Source organism: Podarcis melisellensis (genome assembly GCF_964234715.1).
Source record: "Podarcis melisellensis genome assembly, chromosome: 3".
NCBI lineage: Eukaryota > Metazoa > Chordata > Lepidosauria > Squamata > Lacertidae > Podarcis > Podarcis melisellensis.
In genome coordinates this window covers 96,179,520-96,203,163 of record NC_138530.1, presented here as the reverse complement: position 1 = coordinate 96,203,163, position 23,644 = coordinate 96,179,520, and the positions used below count along the sequence as shown (strand labels likewise).

The following is a 23,644-nucleotide window of genomic DNA, read 5'->3' as shown; positions in this document are numbered from 1 at the left end:
CACAGTTGAGGTTGCCCATGCGTTTACACTCCAAGAGTTCTTTCCGCGCAGCTATAACCTTGGGGGGGGGGGGAAATATTGCAGGAGGCTGAGAAAGAGAGAGCAGATACAGCAAAAGGGTGAGGAAAAGGAAAACCCTTGTTTTGTTTGGTACACTAATACGCCTGCTTCTTGGGAGAATAGCAATGACAAACCTAGACAGCATCTTTAAAAGCAGAGACATCACCTTGCCGACAAAGGTCTGTATAGTTAAAGCTATGGTTTTCCCAGTAGTGATGTATGGAAGTGAGAGCTAAACCATAAAGAAGGCTGATCGCCGAAGAATTGATGCTTTTGAATTATGGTGCTGGAGGAGACTCTTGAGAGTCCCATGGGCTGCAAGAAGATCAAACCTATCCATTATGAAGGAAATCAGCCCTGAGTGCTCACTGGAAGGACAGATCATGAAGCTGAGGCTCCAATACTTGGGCCACCTCATGTGAAGAGAAGACTCCCTGGAAAAGACCCTGATGTTGGGAAAGATGGAGGGCACAAGGAGAAGGGGACGACAGAGGACGAGATGGTTGGACAGTGTTCTCGAAGCTACCAGCATGAGTTTGACCAAACTGTGGGAGGCAGTGAAAGACAGGAGTGTCTGGCATGCTCTGGTCCATGGGGTCATGAAGAGTCGGACACGACTAAACAACTAAATATGCAAAACTGGAAAGTCAAAGCTTTAACAGTGAACTTTTGTAGCCTTATTAAAGAAAGATTTAGATTCTCTGAGAACAAAGGCAATTGAAAATATTTTTTCCTCTGGGAAAATATCATTACGAAGGATTTATTCAGCACTATTGTTTTTTTCCATCCATACACCCACACATAAAAAATACTTTATGAAGACAACACTGTATTTTTCTATATGGGGACATAAAAATGGAAAGATAGCAAGTGCCCAGATCTCTGTGTCACACCCAGTTAGACACTCCCCATGCTCTTAAGACAGGCAACCTAGTTCTAAATCAGAAAAGTGAATCACAGAAATGGAAGGGACCTCAAAGGTCATCGAGTCCAGCCCACTACCAGTGCAGGGCATTCACTGCTAAAGCACCTCTAAAGAATCACAGAAAGGGTGTGAATCCCCACTCTGTGTCCCAGACTTTAGGTAGCAACCTTATTGTTTGCTTGCATTTCTTTTGTGTTCCATTTTATTCTCATTTGGGCAAGGCTTCCAGTTCCTGAAGGAAGCCGCCTTGCCTCTAAATGCTTCCTTGCCTCTGCTCACTAACCACAATGGCATCCTCTTGGGCTTGGGGTTTCCTTGAAGGACTGTATCTGCATTGAGCTCTCGAGGACTGCACTGATGCCGATGTTCTGGCACTCCGTTTTTGCTGCATGGAGCCAGTGGCGTAGCGTGGGTTGTCAGCACCCGGGGCAAGGCAAGTAATTTGCGCCCCCTAACCCCCAGATGTTGTGCCTGGTGCAGCCGCCCCCCCTGCACCCCCCATGCTATGCCACTGCATGGAGCTCAAACTTAGTTTACACATTTCCATCAGAAAAGACATCTACTGCAGATGCAATCTTAGCTTCATTCTCGTATCTCATTTAATTCTTTTTTTAAAAAAAAAACCTCTATTTGCTCTTCCTGCTCAGACATATTTAACTTCCAAGGCACTTCCACAGATGATGCCCCTGAAGAGGAGGGCTGGCTGCTGGCAGACTTTCAATTTCTATTCCTTTTGCCTTCTTTTCAGTGGATCTGCTCAATTCAGGTCACAAAGCTACATTGTCAAGGTGAAAGTTGTGTGTTTTATTTTATTTTTCTTAGCTGGACTGAATGTCTCCACTGCACAATACAGACCATTTCTCGCAACAAAGGCTGGCCGAATACGGATGTGTCCTTTTCTTTCCCTTTGGTAGTAAGGCACAGTCTTAAATTGTGCCCAGTGCAGGAAGCTCTGCACTTTAGGGATCTCGTGTTGAAAAGCAGACATCTAATTTAAAGGGACAGTCAGATCATGCTAGTGATGCATCCAGTTGTTCAATTTCCTGCCACGCCAGGAGCAACTGGTGCCATATATGATAGTGATTACCCCATCAGTATTTGAAGCCTTATTTCAAGCTGCAGAAAGTTATTATATGTGGGATATGGAAGGTGTCCAGAATTGAAGGCAGGTCCTTTTGCTCTAATTAGTTTGAATCCTGCTTTTAAAATAGCAGCAGATTACCAGGGTTTCTGATGGGACAACAGCCTGGGGATGCAACCAATTGCTACTCCAGTTAGATACAATTCATAAGTGTTAAATATTACCATTTAGTTAAATATCATTGATGAGCTCCTGGAAGGAGAACGTGCCCATGTACTATTTGCAAGTAGGACTGCAATCTAAACCCGCTGCTGCAGTGGCAGTGGTGTAAGGGGCGGGGGCAGGAAGATGGGTCCTGATCCCTGTACAAGCCTCAGATTACACTGCGGCCAGGCTCGGATCAGGCACGACGCCTGCCAGCGCCAACTGTGAGAGCTGCTCAGGATCTAGTGGATCCCAGGCTGGTTCAGCCCTGCCCCACCTTAGAATGCCTCATTTCAGGACTGTCTGCTTGGTTTTCCCAATGTGGATACCACTGAAAGCCTTCCTTCCACTTGTACATGCTGTGGGCAGAAGAGTGATGCAGGCATCAATCCATTAGTGGTGGGCAGGGGTATACTGGCTGAGCTGCTGAAAGCAAGTGGAGGGGCTCCTTGGCTCAACCCAAACCACCTACAGCCCAGCAAAAGGGTGGGGGTGGGATGGATTGTAGCTTGCACCAGCAACTTAAAATAATGGCAAACATTCCCCCCCCCATTAAGTTTTTGACAAGTTCGTTATTACCCAGACAGTGGGAAACTGTACAGTGGTACCTTGGGTTAAGTACTTAATACGTTCCGGAGGTCCATCCTTAACCTGAAACTGTTCTTAACCTGAAGCACTACTTTAGCTAATAGGGCCTCCTGCTGCCGCCGTGCCCCCGGAGCACGATTTCTGTTCTCATCCTGAAGCAAAGTTCTTAACCCGAGGTACTATTTCTGGGTTAGCGGAGTCTGTAACCTGAAGCGTATGTAACCCGAGGTACCACTGTATTGGCTTCAATACCTAAGGTGTCATTCAATTTAAGACCAATACAACAGCAAATAATATTTAGAGTTTATTGGACCCCTTTACGGTTGTATAAAAAAAGAGTTAGCTAAGACAGCTCAGTGTTGGTGATGTGGCAAGGACAATGCCTCTCTGAAACACATTATTTTTGTATCTCGTTCTGTACTTAACACAGTCCAGCGCTTTCTCTCAAAACCTGCAGAAAAAGTTTAATCTTTAGGCAGAGAATATTTTATTGAACTATATACCTGCAGTATGGAAATTATCAACGGAAATGGATTTCTCTGTGCCCTAATGGCCAAGAGGAATTGGAAAAATAAAGATATGATACCCTTCAATCAATGGACTGACATCATTGGCAATTTATGAAGAGGCTGCTTACAGGCACAGGCTCTGTATGGATAAATACGATAACATTTGGAATGAATTTATACCAAATGTAGTAGGATATTAGCATTTCCATAAGCACTAGGACAACATGAGATCATGAGGGGTGATCCTGCCATGGATCAGGGTGAAGTGAGCTGCTTCAGGTGGCATCTGATAGATCAGAAATGAAGGTACACAACTGAGGGTGCACATTGGCTGTCAAAAACCATAGGACTGCTGGGGAAATTTCAATGCATTCGAGATATTGCTGGGAAACAGAATGCATCATAGCAACAGCAACAGCAACAATGTGTTTGATTGCCCTCCACAAATGAGTCTCTGTGACATCTATGCTCCTACCTTCCAGCAGGACTAATGATCTAGCAGGCATTGTGTAGGAAAGTTGAACCTTACAATCCAATGGGCATCCTCTTAATAATCTATCATATTTCAGGCTTTGCTGTTTGAGCACTGTTAATTTGCAAAGAGCATGACTGAAAGCTCTTTGCAACTGCTCTGGAGCGAACACCGAGGGCTTGGAGAGAGCCACATCTTTTTGTAGTTTGTCTGAACTTGCCTTTTTGGTGTTAAAAAATAAAATAATCTCCCTCCCCCCCCAAAAAAAGAGTGAAACACATTATCTGATGAAACTACGTTATCCCTGCCTGAATTTTTCAATATGCACTGTATCAAAGCACTGGGTGCATTTGTCCATTCAGTTTATTGCATATTATATCAAACCTATCATGTATTTTATTAGTTCTCTATACTTCATATTCATCCCATTATGCTTTATTAAGTCCAATGTAATCTTAAATCTGCAATGCAGTTTTCATATTTTTCATCGCAATGTATCATTTCCTCTCTTTTGATCAGTGTTTCTTATAAGCTTTTCTCTATATGCTTCAATAAGCCTATTACATTATCAAAAGAATTTGCCAGGGGAACACTTATCAGCATTTCTATAACAAACTGTATGGTTTTTGGGTTGTTGTTTTTTTGAAGATAACTATGAATTGTCTGCTGATAGACCCATTTAGACCTATCAAATGGATTTTGTGACCAAATAGTCTTTAAGACGTGGACAGTGTTACATACAGGAAAGAAGATTCCTATGAACAAATAGGTCTTTACCCATAGATCGGCCTAAAGCATGAGTATCCCTTGGCCCTGCACAGCAATTAAGCTACAGAGTAGGAGTTGGGTTGTGTTGGGGGAGAGAAACATCTAGTCACATTTTTGGGGCCCATTTTCCTAAGACTAACTGCTGCACAGAGGGCGATTTTCCAGGAAGCCGCAGTTTTGGGGGGAGTGACCCCTTTCCTTCCTGCAGGCTGTCATTCTGAAAATCACCCTCCAATGGCAATTAGGGTTAGGGGGGAAGCTCATGTGAACCCCCCCACACACAATCAGGCCTAATTTGTGTGCCAGTGAGGGCGATTTTCAAGGGAGTGGCAGCTAGAAAGAGTTAAGCCCCAACATCACATGCACTGCCACCCCTCCATCCCAAAATCCCCTCAGAACAATTAGGAAATAGAATCTTTTTCTCAGCATCATTGCCAAGCAGGGGGGAGAGAGCAAAATTGAGAGAGAGAAGGAGGTGGAGATGTCGAGAGAGAAGCACCATCCGATACACTTTTTCTACACCTCTTTTTCCACACCTCTCTCATTCTCCCACTTTCCTTACTCCCCCCCCCCCGCAAAAGTCCCAAATGTAAGCTTTCCTTATTAGAGCCCAACCTACTGATTGATTTGGTTGCCATTTTCTCTGATTTTAAAAGGCCTGGTTCCTTTTCAATTTTTTGTGAGGTTAGAGTACTGTACAGAGTTTTCATATTTTCAGAATATCTCTTTATATTCAACGATACAGTGGTACCTCGGGTTACAGACGCTTCAGGTTACATACTCTGCTAACCCAGAAATAGTGCTTCAGATTAAGAACTTAGCTTCAGGATAAGAACAGAAATTGTGCTCCGGCAGCGCGGCAACAGCTGGAGGCCCCATTAGCTAAAGTGGTGCTTCAGGTTAAGAACAGTTTCAGGTTAAGAACGGACCTCCGGAGCGAATTAAATACTTAACACGAGGTACCACTGTATACAGAATGAGCATGCAGGGAGTAACAAGACTGGCACCCCACGAACATACACCTTATTTCAATGAACTGACTTTTGTGCAACTTCGGAAAGCTTTTACAGAGTTACGATTAAATACAATAAACTCTTCTTATAGAGATGGGAGACACAGAGGCATACCAACAAACGAACGTGTTTGCATTAGGGGATGACCTGAAGTAGAGGACCTTGTGCATTATATCTTGTGCTGCCCCTTATATAATGAAGCAAGAGAACGATTTTTAGTACCTATAACGACAAGGTCCCCTGGCCAGAACCCCTCTGACATGATTTTATATCTCCTCGCAGACAGAGGTAAGTATGTGACCTGGCGTGTAGCACTCCTTGCAACTGTTGCTAGGAAAATTAGAGCAAATTATATAGACAAGATAGCCACCAACTGTAAAGGAGATGAATTTATTTGACCCTATCTACATCAAGCTATATTCTATCTTCATCACCAAACTCCGAATATAATTGCACGTTCTATTAATTAACCTTATTTTTTAATATATTAGTGGCCATGTAGTTTATTTTAGCCTATAGATTTTATTGTTTAATGTCTTAACCTGTATATTAATGTACTTTTATAGCTCTGTTTAGAGTAGGTAATGCCTTGATAATATAAATGTTTTAAGTTTTTTGTATTAATCCAGCATATTTTCTTTTAATTGTTGAATGATTCTGTGTATGTTGCGGCAGCCTTTGGCTATGTGCAATAAAACTGACTGACTGACTGACAACAAGACTGGCAGGAGAATTATGGCACCCTACACTCACCCACCCACCCCCTCTGCTGTTTCCCCCTGCCAATGCTAACTCCTCCTTTATCTCCTTGTTGCTGCCACCCCTTTGCTCTTCCCCCTTTCCCCCATATTTACTCCCCACCCCCCAATGTTTTGCTGCTGCATTAAAAGCGCTGGCGGATTCTCAGCCTGCCCCTCCCCTTCCGTCATGGCCGGGAGAGTGCTTGTGCTGCTGCAGCAGCAAATCACAGCAGCTGCTGTTCTGGTCACCTCACCCAGAATGCCTCATTCTGAGGAAGGACCCCCCCTTGCCCTTTCCCCAGACCAAAGCAGAGAGAACTTAGAAGCTGCAGGTAGGTGGCCAGTGTTAGCACCAATAATGACAGCCAGGCGATAGCGAGACAAACAAGTATGGCATCTGACGATGTGGGTCCCAATTCACTGCCATGCTAATACCTGCCACCTGAGACAATTTTCTCAGTTTGCGCTACTCTAGCACTGATCCTGGGAAGCAAGAAGGCTCATAAGTAGTCACTTCTCCTTCCACAGTAGCATCACCACCCAGAGGAACAGACATGTTCCCCCAAGGGCTTTGTTAAAGGTAAAGGAATCCCTGACCATTAGGTCCAGTTGTGGCTGACTCTGGGCTTGCGACACTCATCTCGCTTTATTGGCCAAGGGAGTGGGCGTACAGCTTCCGGGTCATGTGGCCAGCATGACTAAGCTGCTTCTGGCGAACCAGAGCAGCACACGGAAACACCGTTTACCTTCCCGCTGGAGTGGTACCTGTTTTTCTACTTGCACTTTGACGTGCTTTTGAACTGTTAGGATGGCAGGAGCAGGGACCGAGCAACGGGAGCTCACCCCGTCGTGGGGATTTGAACTGCCAACCTTCCGATCGGCAAGTCCTAGGCTCTGTGGTTTAACCCACAGCGCCACCCGCATCCCTAAGGGCTTTGTTAGGCAGCTTCAAAAGTTTGCGTCTTTCCCTTGTCACTTTCAAATGGCACAAACAGTTCCCTTGCAGCAGAATCCTCAACAGGTGCATCCAAAAGCAAGTCCCATTAAGTTCAAGGGAGCTTACTCTCAGATGGGATTGCAGCCTTAAGCTCTTAGCCTACACAGAGAGGTGGATTCAGATATCGTTATATAAAGGTCATTGCAAAAGGTTAGTCTGATGGGCCATTAGGTCAATAATAGAACACTTTCTGTTTAATGTCAGCTAGCAGGCTATAACAACATAGAAAGACAGTTATATCTTTGTTGGGTGATCCATCAGCATGGAGACAATATTAGTAAAGAATGCAGTGAAACACCCTTAACATTTTGAGAATACTGAACACCTCCGGTCCAGGTTGGCTGTGGCTTAATTTCCCATCCTATTAGAAAAGTTCCAGCTGAACTAATCTTGATCTGGGGAAACCACTCCCACAATTCTCCATGGTAGGGAAGGGGCACTGATATTAATGCCCCCCCCCATCTTCAATCAGCGTTCGAAACTCGCCAGGCGGATTTTGCACCTGGCTATCGGCCACTTGTGACCAAGTGAAGATGCCCGGGTGCCAGGATGACGCCTGATGTCTCCACCATCTGGTGCATGCCTGGGAATCCTTAGATCTTGGCTGTTTTCACACACCAGCCACACATCCTGTAGAATTCTACCCATTATGTTTCATCTGCACAATCAAAATGAATTTCAGGAACCAAAAAGTCGTACTGAAAAATACAACTTTTGAGCTGTCTGGCCCCAAAATGGCATCTAGGCATTCCATTTTGGTGATTATAACCCTGATTTAAAGAGCTATTTGGCACCTAGCTTACAAAAATATGACTTTGGCTCTTGTTGCTAGTGAATGTCCCTATGTCTAAGGAGTCCAGACTAACATCTGGCAAGACTTTGTCTTGTTCAAACACACGATAGGCTTCCTACAACATTGTTATTAACTGAAATATTCTGGTTTCCCTTATTTCCCCCCCCCCCCAGATTATTACCCTAAGAGACTACATACCAAAAATCATTGGACCAGATGCTTTTAACCAATACATTGGTGCTCACAAAGGCTATGTTCCCACAATTAATCCTTCAGTATCCAATGTATTTACTACGGCAGCTTTTCGATTTGGCCATGCTGCAATTCAACCAGTCATAAAGAGACTCGACGTACAGTATCAGAATGATCCAAATCTTCCTAATCTTCCATTGCACGAAGCTTTTTTTACCCCGTGGAGACTTATTAAAGAAGGTACTTTGTTTAATACTATCACATTTTCTTGCATTACTGCAAAGTTATTAGCAACTTGTAAAACAGGGAGATTTTGTCTTGATTTCATCATTGTTCAGACTGTTAAACAGACCATGAAGAGCAAGTGCTGAGGTGTTTTTCTCTTCTTGACTAGCATTTCCAAAGTTATATAAAAAAAACCAAAATAAATTGAAATATTCAGTTATTTTATCTGTGTGGAATGAATTACAGCTTGGAGGGACAAGGAAGAAGAGTGAGAGGTTTGTGTAGCATTACTGTTTTAATAATTATAATTACTGTACCCCACACATCTGACTTGGTTTCCCCAGCCTCTTTGGGCAGCTTCCAACAAAATATAAAGGAGCAAAACATCAAACATTAAAAGCTTCTCAACACAGGGTTGCCTTCAGATGTCTACAAAAGGTCATAAAATAGTTTGACTCTGACATCTGGTGGGAGGGTGTTCCACAGGGCGGGCACAACTACCAAGAAGGCCCTCTGCCTGATTCCCTGTAACTTCCTTCATGAGGGAATCACCAGAAGTCCCCTTGGAGCCCTATTGTTGTTGATATTAGCTTTACAGCACAATACTATGTATACCTGGTCAGAAATAAGCCCTATTAAATGAGTCTTACTCCCAGATAAATATGATAAGGTTGCAGCCTTATCTTAATAACAAGTTTCCATATGACTGCATCCAATCAAATCAAGATCAAAGTAAACCTACTGCTGGACTTTAATTACCAATCACATCTAACTTGTCCATTCAGTCCAATGGATCTACTCTGAGTAGGGCTTAATTGGCTGCGACCCATTAAAAATTGTACATAGTTGAAAACGCTGGCAGTATTAAGGAAACTTCAACAGTATTATATATCTATAAGGGTGTAAAATGAGGATGGAGAAAACCGATTTAAATGGATATACAAGAATATGCAGGAATTATGGGTAAATTAAAAGAACCTTGGAAGGGGAAGGAGGAAAGTCATTGAATGTATGGGTATAATAAAAGATGTTAATGTGGAAATGAAAACCTGAAAACTTTAATAAAAAATTCAAGTTCAAAAATCATGTTATAAATAGTACTTGTCTTTCTCTAGAGAATTATAGTTAGCTTATTTATACATTTGATAAAGAAAAATAATGAAAATAATATTGCTATTATTTGCCTAACAATACTCAGTGGAAGATGTTAATATCTTTAAATCCTTGTTGCTTGGTTTTTTGTCGTTATTTAAACTAGAAGAAAAATGCATGCAAAGCTGTTAAAGCACAATTCATAGTTAGTGAAGGGTCCTTAGCTGGCTGGATGAAAATCAAGGACTTTTGCACTTATCTTAAGACAGTGCTGGATTTGTGGCTGCATACATTTATTTAAAGCATTTTTATCCTGTTTCTCACTCCAAAATGCCCATGATAAGACAGACGCTTTCAAATGTCAGTGATAAGACAGTCCTTGCTCTGAGGCCTGCAATCTAAAATACGTGACGCACACACAAAAATGGGAGGGAGGTAGATTTTTGACAGAGGTTTTGTAACAACCAGCTGGAATGGAAATATTTCAAGGGCAGCAGGAACCCAAAAGCTGTTGGTCTTTCAGCAGAGGTGATGGAGTGGCCCGCCTCTTCACCTCTCCTACCTTCTCTTTGTAACCTTCTCTTTGTACTCTTAGGTGGCTTGGATCCCCTGCTAAGAGGAACTTTGGCAACTGCTGCAAAACTTCAGGTACAGGATCAGCTGCTGAATGAGGAGCTAACCAAGAAGCTAGTGGTGTTGTCTCATAATGGCTCTTTGGATTTAGCATCGTTAGATTTACAGCGGGGACGTGATCATGGACTCCCAGGTATACTGCGTTCTTTAAAACTACATCTTGTCGAAGTAGTAGCAGCAGCAGGATTTGTGTGTTGCCTATGCCCAAGCCTCTAGGTGTCTTATAACATATTATAGTAAAGGTAAAGGTATCCCTGCCCATACGGGCCAGTCTTGACAGACTCTAGGGTTGTGCGCTCATCTCACTCTAGAGGCCGGGAGCCAGCGCTGTCCGCAGACACTTCCGGGTCACGTGGCCAGCGTGACGAAGCTGCTCCGGCGAACCAGCACCAGAGCAGCACACAGAAACGCCGTTTACCTTCCCGCTATACAGCAGTACCTATTTATCTACTTGCACTTAAGTGTGCTTTCGAACTGCTAGGTGGGCAGGAGCTGGGACCGAACGACGGGAGCTCACCCCGCCGCGGGGATTTGAACCGCCGACCATGCGATCGGCAAGTCCTAGGCGTTGAGGTTTTACCCACAGCGCCACCCGCGTCCCATAATATATTATAGCACTGGGCAATAGGGCTTTGCAGGCAGTGCTGATTTGAGGTCCCTGCAAAGCCCCCTTTTGGCCAGGCCCCACCCATCATATATGATATCAGGTGTAGAGCAGGTGGGTGTGGATTGTTTGAAACAGCCTCACTAGCCAAAGTGGGAGGCCTAGCCAGATTAATAGAAGAGACTTCTGTCTGTGCAAAGCAAAGCCCCGATTTTGTTGATCCCTCTTACCTTCTTAACCACCCCACCAGCTGTTCTTGAGGGGTCTGGGACTCTCTGGAACAGAATGGGATGTGGTGCAGTGGGCTACAGTAAATGGTTGGGGTTGTCAGCCAAAATTAGGTGGCCTGACTTCTAGAAATGGAAGTGCTGTCCTCTAAGGCAGTGTTTCTCAACCTTGGGTCTCCAGCTGTTTTTGGACTACAACTCCCATCATCCCTTGCTAGCAAAACCAATGGTCAGGGATGATGGGAATTGTAGTCCAACAGCAGCTGGAGACCCAAGGTTGGGAAACACTGCTCTAAGGTACCATTGGGTACAACCCAATGAATTTACTGGGATGTAATATTATTGTATTAGCAATCAGTGCACTGTGGTTGTTTATTTCATTTTAATAGCAGCTGAGCATAGTTTTACTTTTGCGCACTCTTTCCTGCTTAGTTAAAGCCTTTAAGAACATTTTGATCTACAACTTCAGTTTGTCTTTATCAGCAGCTTCAACATCTCCTTACAAATTATGTATGTTATGTTATTAACATGGTATACGTTGTTATCTTAATTAGGAGAACACAGCCTGTTCTCCCACTTCAAGCCAGGCTACATTTAGTCCTTAAAACGGGCACAAATGGTCCACAGAGAGCTTCTCATCATCAGCCACCCATTCCAGAAAAGAGCTAGCTAGAACAGATCTATTGACTGGTTTGTGCATTGGATTGAATAACACCAAAGCAGATTTAGTACAAATCCCAGTACGCAAGAATTTCAACCTGTATCTACATTTGTCTTATTATATTTTCCTATGGTACCAGAATCACATGTACGCAATGCTGGTATATCATAATGCTGTACTGGTTCAAGCATAAAATACACCCTATATAAAGCATCCACTTACTGCCTCACAGAGCTTAATTTGAAGCAAGACACCAGTCTGGTGTGGCTGTGTGGATAGGGCACTGGACTTGGATTTGGGAGACCTGTCTCAAATCCCCACCCAACCATTAATGACCTTCTTGGTAGTAGAACACCCTCCCATCAGATGTCAAGGAAATAAACAACTATCTGACTTTTAGAATACACCTGAAGGCAGGCCCTGTAATGGGAAATTTTAAATGTCTGATGTTTTACAATTTTTAATATGTGCTGCAAGCTGTCCAGAGTGCAGAAACCCAGTCAGATGGGTGGGGTATTAATAATAATAAATAATAAGCACATTTCATTATTTCCCTCACCCCTGCCTGCAACAAATCATTGTCTCTCAACCTGGTCTACTTACAAAGTTGTTATGAAGATTGCATTTGATAAGCACCCTAAAAGGATGGGTGGGATATTAATGTGACAAATACATTTTTCAGGAGGCCAGCAGACCATTAGTAATAATTTATTTTATTATTTGCTATTACATTTCATGTTTCCCCCAAAGAGCTCAAGGTGTCATAAACCCTTCTCCCCCCCCCTCCAGCTTATCTTCACAACAACCCTTTGAGGTAGGTCAGGCTGAGAGGTAATGTCTATGGCCCAAAGTCACCCCACAGGGTTCATGGTTCCCAGGTACACCTTCCCAGGTATGAACTCTAACCATTCCTCCACACTGTCCCCATTCACCTCTAAGGATCATGCCTCGCATATTTCAGATCAGAGTGAAGGGATTCCAGGTCCAAGAGTATCACTGCAGGTAGGCTTGCATCAAGCACTTTAGGAACTGGGCAGAGCTCTCACAGGAAGCTGTCAGGGCTCCCGTTGGGAAACCTTGTTTGATTTGTTCTACGAATGCCATATTTGTAGGCTACAATGACTGGCGAGAATTCTGTGACCTGCCGAGGCTAAGGACGGAAAGCGACCTGACAAAAGCGATACAGAACAGGAAGACAGTGGAAAAAATCATGGGACTGTACAAAAACCCTGACAACATAGATTTGTGGCTAGCGGGCATAGTAGAAAGCATGCTTCCAGATGCCAGAACAGGTCCACTGTTTGCATGCATAATTGGAAAACAAATGAAAGCATTGAGAGATGGTGATCGGTAAGTTTACTTGTATTGTTCCTTCCATTAGCCCTGCTTAGGCATTATTAGCTGTTCTCTGTCTCTGCTTTTCCAAACCAAGCATACCCAATTCCCTCAACTGTTCCTCACGAGGCTTGGTTTCCAGACCCTTTATCGTTTTGGTCTCCCTCCTCTGCACACATTCCAGCTTGTCAATATCCTCCTTTAAATTGTAGTGCCCAGAACTGGACACAGTACTCCAGGTGTGGTCTGACCAAAGCAGAATAGAACGGGACTATTACTTTCCTTGATTGGGACACTATGTTTCTGTTGATGCATCCTAGAATAGCATTAGCTTTTTATGATGCTGCATCACACTGCTGACTCATGATAAGCTTGTGGTCTACTAAGACCCCTAGATCCTTGTCACGTGTACTACTAGAAAGCCAGGTGTCCCCCCATCTTATATTTATGCCACTGGTTTTTTCTGCCTAAGTGTAGAACCTTACATTTGTCTGTATTGAAATTCCTTTGGCTCAGATCTCCAATCTGTTAAGGTCATCTTGAATCCTGATTCTTTCTTCTGTTCTTCTGTAGCATTATCTGCCTCTCCCAGTTCAGTGTCATCTGTAAATTTGATGAGCAAATTTGAGGATGGCAGCTAACACGCTTGTCTTTGCTGTCCCTCATGCAATTCTAATCACACAGGGGATTAGAATACCTGAAAAGGATATTTAATAAACTGGATTTGGTAAAAAACAAACTTTGAAACAGGATTGCCAATTGTTTCAGAAGTTTGATATCTAGGTGGGGCCAAGTGGTGGAACATAATACACTGTGGCCTACACTCCTGTCCTGCAATATTTTTTGGTCTTGTTTCTACATAGATTTTGGTGGGAAAATGACAATGTTTTCACTGAAGATCAAAGGCAAGAACTCAGAAAATATTCCTTATCCAGATTAATCTGTGATAACACTGGTCTCACTGAAGTGCCCCTTGATGCCTTCATACTTGGGAAATTTCCTAAAGATTTTGAGTCTTGTGAAAATATACCCAGTGTTCATTTAGGAGCTTGGCAGGAAACGTTTCACCCAGGTAAAATTCTAAAAATTAATATCCTCTCTTTTGTCAAATATTTGGAATGTTTAGAAATGAGGAGAATGCTGGAGGTTTTGACAGCTGGGATGAAATGGTCTGAGTATCTTCTTGCTACCAGGCAAAGCTGTGTTTCATTCCTTTGCATTTGGCAAAAGGAATGAAAGGGTATGAGAGGGTACAATAGCCCAGACTCGGCATTCACCATCTGAGGCCTTTGAACAGGGATAGAAAAGCTGCAGCTCTCCAAATGTGGCTGGACTTATAATGATAGTAATCTTATTATTTCTACCCCGTCCTACAGTGGGGTCCAGCTCCCATAATTGCTGACCAAGAGTGGTCATAGAATATCTTCACTCAAGATTAGTAATTTCAGTTCCCTGAGTTGCTCGTTTTTCCACACTTAAATTTAGTACTCCACATTTTGCAGCAATTTGTGTTTTAATTCACATGAAAATTTATCAGCATTTTAGTACAAATTTATCTTAACAAAAACAGTATATGCAGTTTTGACGATGTACACTAATGTATTATGTATATTTTTTAAAAAAAATGTTGTGTTTTTGCTTCTAGAGTTGAATTGTGGTTTCCCAACAAGAGTGGAACATGGTGACTTTGTCCATTGTTCAGAGGCAGGGAAACTTACTGTTACCTACTCATGCCACCAAGGATATGAGCTATTAGGAGAAGAACAATTGTCCTGTATACAGGGGAAATGGAATTTGAAAGCACCGGTCTGCCAAGGTGCCTATGGTTTTTAAGTTTTGTCTGCTACCTTCTAGCAAGAATGGCATTGCCACATTGGAATGTTTAAACATGAATAATTTTAGAGGGCTGAATAAACTTGGATCCTGTAGTCTATTGTGAAAATTCATTTATCTTCTGAGGTTACTCTTGATGCTGCCATCAATAAATTTCTTTTTCAGCTTACTTACAGTTTCTAGCTGTAGAGCCTGAGAATTCACACGTTCCAGGGCTTACTGAGACAAAAACGTGAAACAAATTGCAAAGAGATTTGAAAAGATATAAGCGTACTCTTCTTTCTTCGCTTTACTCTGATCTCACAAATCATCCTTGGTCCCTTATTTTAAGAAGACGTGATCGTCCCCACAAACCATTACTCTGCTCCATATATTTGTGAGTTAAGCAACAGACTGAGCCAAGTCTCCCAGAATGCAACTAAAACATAACCCAAACTGGGCAGCTTGCCTGACCACACTCCTTCTTGCTCTCAGTGTAAAGGAATACAGATCAAAAGGAAGCAATAGGATTCACAGAATCATAGGATGCTTTAATGCCCATGGAGGGCCTGTGTGCGTTTTGAAAAACTAAAAAGCTTGTAGGATTTAATTAGCAGCAGGCATTAACAGGGTTTAGCCAGGATATCCATATCCATATCCAAGTTTTTTGCCTGAGAAATAAAATATGACTGCATCTGATCAGCTCGTTCTCTACTACAGGAAGAAAAAGCTTTCTGCTGCTAGCACCTTTTTCAAACATATATTGCTGCATTTTTATTTGGTTGCACCAAAAATATAGAACAAAATGCATTGAGGCCTGCCCAGGGATGTGGGGGTTCTTTCCTCAAAGAAACACCCCCGCCAACTATAATATTATTTGTCTCGACATTGCCACAGTTGGGGAAACAAAAACAAAAAAAGTAGTGTTCAAATTGAAGAGTATATGCTTCCAGGTGGTCAGATATTTTACTACACCAGTATTTTGGAGGCAGGGGTACTTGTCCCACAATTAGGCAGAGTGAAGAGGCCATCTCAGGGGACTGATCCTTGGGTGGGGAAGCTGTTGCAGTGAAATGTTGGAGGACATGGCTGTTAGCTATTTGTGATTTTTTAAAAAGAAGCCTTACGCAAGACTTGAAATTCATTTCTCTCCCTTGAGTCCAAGAGAAGGTTTAGACCCTTTTGTTTTCAAAACTTCTTCATAGCAGCACATAAGTTATTAATCCATAGCTTGCCTGTTCTCACAAACTCCTCCAGACAGCATCTGATTGAAGTCACCACTCTAATCAAAGAATCAACCAAGAAAATAACCAACCAACTGCCAGCTCCCAACTTTCCCCAGTACCATTTATTCTTTGTGAAATACATTTATAACTCAAATACAATATAAATACTAACAACCGCTGCCTGTGTCCTGTGGCTTGCACCGCACCTGCTCTTTCAGATGTGGTAGGGAATTATTTCCTATTGCCAGTGCAATCCAAGGGCCAATCCAATTGACTTCTGTACATGGACAAGGAAAGGACAAGATCAAGTCTGGTTTCGGAACTGTGAAGGAGATAGAATGCCTTAAAATGTGAGCTGAACAAATTTTTTCCCATCTTTAACACTAGGAAGGCCCAGAAAGAGAGATTGTCGTCTTCTTTGAGTTACTATCATGATCCCCTCCTTCGCATTATAAAAACTATTAGCACAGATGGTTTCCTACTGGATCCAGTAAATCAAGCACCACAGGCACTCAATCCCCCTTCCAATGCCCTGAAAGTGAAGAACTGCATGAGTTCATTTCAATGCATTGCATCAATTTAGGACTTCGCTCTCACTTACATTACATTTCTACAAGTCACTGTACGTAGCTTTTCCCAGCATGTCTGTGAACATGCATATTCAACCTTCATTAAGGGGGAGGAAAGCATCAGGAGAGAGAGAGAAATCTAACAAGCTCATACTGAGAAAGACATTACAACAGGTGAATTCATTTGCATGCAGGAGCTACAGTTGGTACTCAGTTAGGCCTGCTTATCAACATTGCTTGGAAGAGACAGTGATTCAGATAATGGTACACTTGAAAGGAAATAGGGATAGGGAATTGTAACACTCTCTTTTAGTCACATCCTGTGAGTCCCCTGAATTTTTTCCACCTAGTTGCGAAGCAAAGAAAGAGATGAATTATAATAATATTTTGCCCCCTAGCAGATTAATATTCTGGCAACAAGCTGAATGGAAAAACTTGCGTGAACCAGTCGTTTATTCTCCAATAGGTGGTTAATATGTTAAACTATGTACGGCAGGCTATGGAAACAAGCAGTGGAATGGGAAGTGCACTAAGTCAAAAGAAAAACACAATCCTAGGCTGCTTGCATGGCTGTTGGTTCAGTTAGCTCTTCCTTTGCTCCATGTGTGTTTATACAATGTGTTGCACACACAGGGCTCAGCTAGGACTCAGCCAGAATGGTGAAGAAAATGTGATTTATATGCGTTCTGTGTGCAATATAACTTTGTGCCATCAGGTGGTGACATGGAGCCCCGTTTTTCTCTACCTGTTTTCCCTGTTTAAGTTTACAACACTTTAAACTGAAACACTTCTTTCATGTGTCTAGATCCAGCCACAGTGAAGCAAATTATGAATAAATTAATAAAAAAGTATCTGGTTGAACAAATCTTGTTGTTTTTTTCAAATTCTTTACAACAGCAGCTCCCAAACCCTTTTAGGCTTGAGGGCCCCTTTGAAATGTAAGAAACTCAAGAACTCAGTTTCCCCTACCTAAGAAAGAGGCAAAACACCCAAAAAATGAGGTTTGATTTCTGTTCTGGAAAAATAAGCAAACAACAGCAGTTTCTAATACTGTTTCTATTTCCATCAGAACTCTCTTGGTCCTAGTGCAGACTGCCCATGCATATCTGGGTTTATTAAGCCAGATTTAATAGCTTATCTTTTTGTGCAAATGCAGCATATTTTAGGATCCACCTTCTAGAAATACACTTTGAGTTTATAACTTTGTTTTAACTTTTGTGTTTCTCTTTAGACATCAACGAATGTGAAAATAAAACCAATCCCCCATGCCACTCCTCTGCTCAATGTGTCAATACCCAAGGCTCATTCCAGTGTCATTGCACAGATCCCTATGAACTGGCAGAAGATGGGAAAACATGCAAAGGTGAGGTGACTGCACTGCTTTGCTGGTTAAAACTTAGCAACATAAAACAATGAGGCAATCTGAAAGTCATTCTCTGTCATTCACACATGCTGTAGTCATTTATGTGAGAACCGTTCTAATTACCGTATTTTTTGCTCTATAAGACTCACTTTTTCCCTCCTAAAAAGTAAGGAGAAATGTGTGTGCGTCTTATGGAGTGAATGCAGGCTGCACAGCTATCCCAGAAGCCAGAACAACAAGAGGGATTGCTGCTTTCACTGCGCAGCGATCCCTCTTGATGTTCTGGCTTCTGAGATTCAGAATATTTTTTTTCTTGTTTTCCTCCTCCAAAAACTAGGTGCGTCTTGTGGTCTGGTGCGTCTTATAGAGCGAAAAATACAGTATCTTCTGCTGTTTCATACTTATCAACACTGAATGATCACAGCAGACTTCTAAATGTAAGGGTCACTGTAAAGAACACAAACCAACCACTGTGGTAGGTTAGAGAGAGAGAGAGAGACTGGCTTAAGTCTGCTTCCTGGTTAAGTAGAAGTAAGAACTCAGGTGTTGAGAGTCCAAGGAGGCAGTCTTTGTAGTTTTGGATAGTGTAACAAAGGCAGGGGTGCCAATAAAATATTGGAGGGGCCCAAGTGATCCCTACCCCACATAACTGATTACATGACATGGCACCACACCCATGTCCATTAACTTGGGGGGCCCTCAAATATTTTTTGTGAGGGGTGAAGGGACCTTGGCCACTAGGAGTTGGCTCCTATGAACAAAGGTGTGGGAAAACATGTCTGACGTTTTCTTCTTCTGAACAACAGCAGCAGCAATACTGTAACTCTCACTGGTGGGATTAGAGAAACTTCCTCATTCCCTTTTATGACAAGTACATATGGTAATTCCAGGACTTGTGCTACCATATGAAATTCAGTATAATCCTTGGATAGTTAATAACAATTTTTGAACCAGCGGGTGGCCCGCACAGCCAGGCTGCATTTATGTTCCTTTACATGCCATAAATCCTTTTGTGCTTGATTAAATGCCTCAGTCTTAGCTTTTCCAATCAGTAAACAGCTAGTTATTTATTTATTTTTACACTAAAAGGGAAAGGGTTTAGGCCCAGACAGTTATTATGGTTCTAAACTGAAGTTAAAGAAGTTTGGGTGTCTGATAAACATAACTGCCATGCCCATTAGAGGTCTCTGAAAAGAACTGTCTGTCTACAAGATGACTGCAATCTGGCCCACAGAGAGCTGGTGTGTGGAGCAGCACTCCTGAGGTTCTCTTCAAAGGAAGAGTGTCAAAAGTTATTTCCTTGAGAGAAGGATTTGTAATAATTTGGAAAATCAATAAACATAATTGTCAGGGAGGGAGACTTAGGATGGCAATGCAGAATCCTCAGGCCAGAGGAGCACTGACACCACACCCCAGGCATGTCTTCTGGAACTGCTTCGGGCGCTGACCCCACATGCTCTCCTTCTTCCACTTCAGAGTCCTTATTCTCATTTCTTGAAGTGAAGGACTCTGGCTCCAGGGTTATGGCAGGCCTTAGGTTTGAATTCTAAGCAGGCATTTATAAGAAAGGTCACAGGGATCAAGCTGTATTCAACATGTCTGTCTGAGCTGCATTCATCCTGGTGGGCCACAAGCTATGCAGGTCTGCATCATAAGCAGATAAGTCAAGTTCACCAGCCTTTCTCCCCAAGTAAGCTTGGGGATTCGTTGGCAGTTGCCATAATAAAAATACAGAACTGTGAAGGCAGTCTGGATGAGATAACTAAAGCAAACCTTGAGCTGCCTGTGATTTGCTTGTTAGCCCAGAAGAGCATCCCAAGTTGCAAATGATTGGTACGGTAGTGTTGTAGAGCAATTGAAAAATGATTAGTGTGAATTACATTATTCCAGCAACTTCAGACTTCTAACTAAAGTGCTCTTAACATCTGTAAGAGGTCTAATAATATTTTATGCTGCGCACTCATTCAACCTCCATTCATACTTGGAACATGCCAGGATGTCTTAAATTATTCCTATTTATTACACTTGAATGCTGCTTTCTCCAACTCAGGGCAGCTGATATTGGTATCTTCCCATCACAACTACCCTTGTGAAGTAGGTCTGAGATTGTCCAAAGCTATCTAACAAAGCTTTATGTCCAAATGAGTTTAGAAACCAGTACTATTTGGTCCACATCTAACATTAAGACCGCTACTGCAGACTGTCCCTCATGCTAGGATTTTTTGGAACAGGACTCCAGGAAGAGGTCTGTGAGGTAAAGCATTTCTCCTAGGGAAACCAGTACTATTTGGTCCACATCTAACATTAAGACCGCTACTGCAGACTGTCCCTCATGCTAGGATTTTTTGGAACAGGACTCCAGGAAGAGGTCTGTGAGGTAAAGCATTTCTCCTAGGGAAACCAGTACTATTTGGTCCACATCTAACATTAAGACCGCTACTGCAGACTGTCCCTCATGCTAGGATTTTTTGGAACAGGACTCCAGGAAGAGGTCTGTGAGGTAAAGCATTTCTCCTAGGGCAAACAGTTCTGACTAAGGCATACTGTATCTTAGTTTTGTTGCAACCCAGTTTGCCCTAGGAGAAATGCTTTACCTCACAGACCTCTTCCTGGAGTCCTGTTCCAAATTAAATGGAAAGTGTGGAAGCTGGAGTAGAAGGGAGGCTACTGCAAACCTATGAAGTTTGTTGTCTGAAAGCAACAACACTACTCATCTGTCAAAAATAAGCCTATTGCTGTACATAAAATGTGAAGTAGAAATCCTTGGGTCTTTTTGGTGTCTTGTTTCTTTTGTCCTTGGTTTGAAGCATGATAGTTGCTTTTTCCATTAAGTTGTTAAAAACCTTTTGATGGCGCTGTTTTAATTATTCCTTACTTCATTTGTCTAATGTGCCTAATAACCATTCAACCTGTAACAGATAGCTTGCAGTTTTGTTCCTCAGATGACTCTGTTCCTAACACTTGTTTGGGGATTAATCTTCTTAATCGTCGTCTTCTAGAGAGGGAAAAAACCTCTTGATTGAATTTTGCTTTGCTTTTAATTATTGTTATATGCTTACATAATGCCAGCACTTTTGCATGGGTATTTTCATTTACAATATAGACTGTTCATTTCACTGATCTTTGAAAGAATCTTTATAGGCCAACAAGCAGGGCCCTGCATCAGAATGTTGCAGTGTATTCCTGGCAAACCTAAGGCCGACGGGTTGTTTATCCAAGGATCTCCACACCTAAACAGGGCAGAAATTATTCTCAACTTTGGCAATGGTGAGGACAGGAACAGAAGTGTGACTTTGAGGGCAGCCCACACTTGCCCTGTACATGTGAATTATGTATGGCCATCAGCTTGGATGGCTTTAAAAGAGGATTGGACACATTCATGGATGACAAGGCTATCAACGACATCTTGCCTTTTAATACCAGTTGCTGTGATCACAAGTGGGCAGGGTGCTGTTGCCAGTGTGGTGTAGTGGTTAAGAGCGATAGTCTTGTAATCTGGTGAACCGGGTTCGCGTCCACGCTCCTCCGCATGCAGCTGCTGGGTGACCTTGGGCCAGGCACACTTCTCTGAAGTCTCTCAGCCCCACTCACCTCACAGAGTGTTTGTTGTGGGAGAGGAAGGGAAAGGAGAATGTTAGCCGCTTTGAGACTCCTTCAGGTAGTGATAAAGCAGGATATCAAATCCAAACTCCTCTTCTTCTTCTTCTCCTCCTCCTCCTCTGCCTCCTCCTCCTCCTCCTCATGCCCTCCTTGCAGGCACCTGGTCAGCCACTGTGAAAACAGGATGTTGGACTAGATGGGCCATTGACCTGATTCAGGAGGCTGATCTTAAGTTCCTATGAAGGGAGCTGCAATCTTTCAACATTTGTTGTCATTGAGTTCTTATGTTTTAGAGTTCCCCCTCCACCCTTAGTTCTTTTCCTTGCAATTTTTCTGCACACATGCATATACCTCTGGGTCACCCTAAGTATGCTGGTTCCTTTGCTGTTCTGGCTACATAAGCACATGGATGGGCAGACTTGGATCAGTATTAGAAGGAATGATTTCCTCAAGGTGCACCAACATAAAAAACACCCTGCTTCTGTGATGTTTGTGTTGGGGATAAGCAGTGTCCAGTGCACAGCGGAATGATGAGAAGTATGTGCCAACATGCTCTATACTACTTTATTTACAGTTCAAAGCTGGTAAGTTACAGAAAAACATCTTCCCTCTGCTGGAGCAGAGAAAGCGTCATCTCTCCTCTAAAGCACAGAGAGAATCTCAAACAGAAACTGCAAAGAACAGTGAAAAACAGGAAACCAGTGTACGTCACATCCAGTCTCCATTCCCGTGGGAAAACCTCCAACAGTACAGACTCTGTGGAATGTAAACAACCTGTCTCGTCACAAGCACTTCGCTGCACAGAGAAGAAAGCAGAAACCAACATCCTCCCCCTTTCTGTGAACATTTCTGGGCAGCGTGTTCGTACAATATCAGTACAAACCCAACTTCTGCACATAGGTACAGTGTTGATCCCTTGATACAATCTTGGACAATACATCAGCAGGAATTTCATTACCTGGCATATAGGACACCGTTACTAGTCCCTTCTGAATACATTCCCTAGCATGTTGCAACTTCAATTGCAAGTGCTTCGTGCTTTGCTTACAACCTTCAGAATTCAGCAAAGCCAAACATGCTTTGTTGTCCTGGTAAACCTGGATTGGACATTTGACAGGAATTTTCATGTCTTTGCACAATTGTAACAACCATTCACAATCTTTAAGTGAATAAGACAGTGCATTCAGTTCAGCTTCACAAGTACTTAAGCTAACTGTTGTTTGCTTCTTGCATGACCAATCAAATAGACCCTGATTGTACTTATAGCAAACTCCAGACGTACTTTTCCTGTCTGTAGTGTCACTTCCAAAACTTGCATCTGCAAATATCTCAAGACCACCAGACTTCTGATTGTTAAATCTCAGTCTGTAATGCATAGTGCCTTTCAAATACCGCGCTATGCGTTTCAGAGCTTTCCAATCCTTAACAGTAGGATTGTTGACTTGTCTGCTTAGCAAATTACAGCTAACAGCAATGTCTGGTCTTGAACATCTGGCAATGAAGTTTAGCTTGCCTAGCACACTTCTGTACAGTGTAGTGTCGGAAAATGCTTCTTCAGTGTCATCTACCTGATAACCTGTTATCATCGGTGTATCCACAGGGTTAGCATCCATCAGGTTTAGTTTGCTTAACACATCAGCAATTTTCCATGACTGGTGTACTAGAATGTTACCATCTTGATCTCTCTCTATTTCCAGAGATAGGTAGTTGTTTACCTCACCAAGATCTTTCATGTCAAAGTGCTCTTTCAGTTGAGCTAGGGCGTTATTGTACATTGTGACATCTTTCCAAAAGAATAAAAGATCATCAACATAAAACAAACAATACAGTTTCTTTTGCCCCTCCTCTTTGACAAATACACATGGATCAGATTTCCCTTGCTTAAAACCTAGAGAAAACAATACTTCAGTGAGTTTTGTGTGCCAACACCGTGCACTTTGTTTGAGACCATAAAG

At 42.6% G+C, this 23,644-nt stretch overlaps 1 protein-coding gene across 5 annotated transcripts in view; it reads left to right on the top strand.

The window, feature by feature from the left end:
* TPO (thyroid peroxidase) overlaps positions 1-23,644 on the top strand; it is a 97,513-nt gene that overhangs the window by 53,186 nt on the left and 20,683 nt on the right. For all 5 annotated transcript variants that reach the window (XM_081906103.1, XM_081906100.1, XM_081906102.1 and 2 more), the window contains exons 9-14: positions 8,324-8,582; positions 10,255-10,425; positions 12,897-13,134; positions 13,983-14,191; positions 14,765-14,935; positions 17,958-18,089. In XM_081906103.1, coding sequence (XP_081762229.1) covers positions 8,324-8,582; positions 10,255-10,425; positions 12,897-13,134; positions 13,983-14,191; positions 14,765-14,935; positions 17,958-18,089 — 1,180 coding nt within the window. The remainder of the gene's footprint in view (positions 1-8,323; positions 8,583-10,254; positions 10,426-12,896; positions 13,135-13,982; positions 14,192-14,764; positions 14,936-17,957; positions 18,090-23,644) is intronic.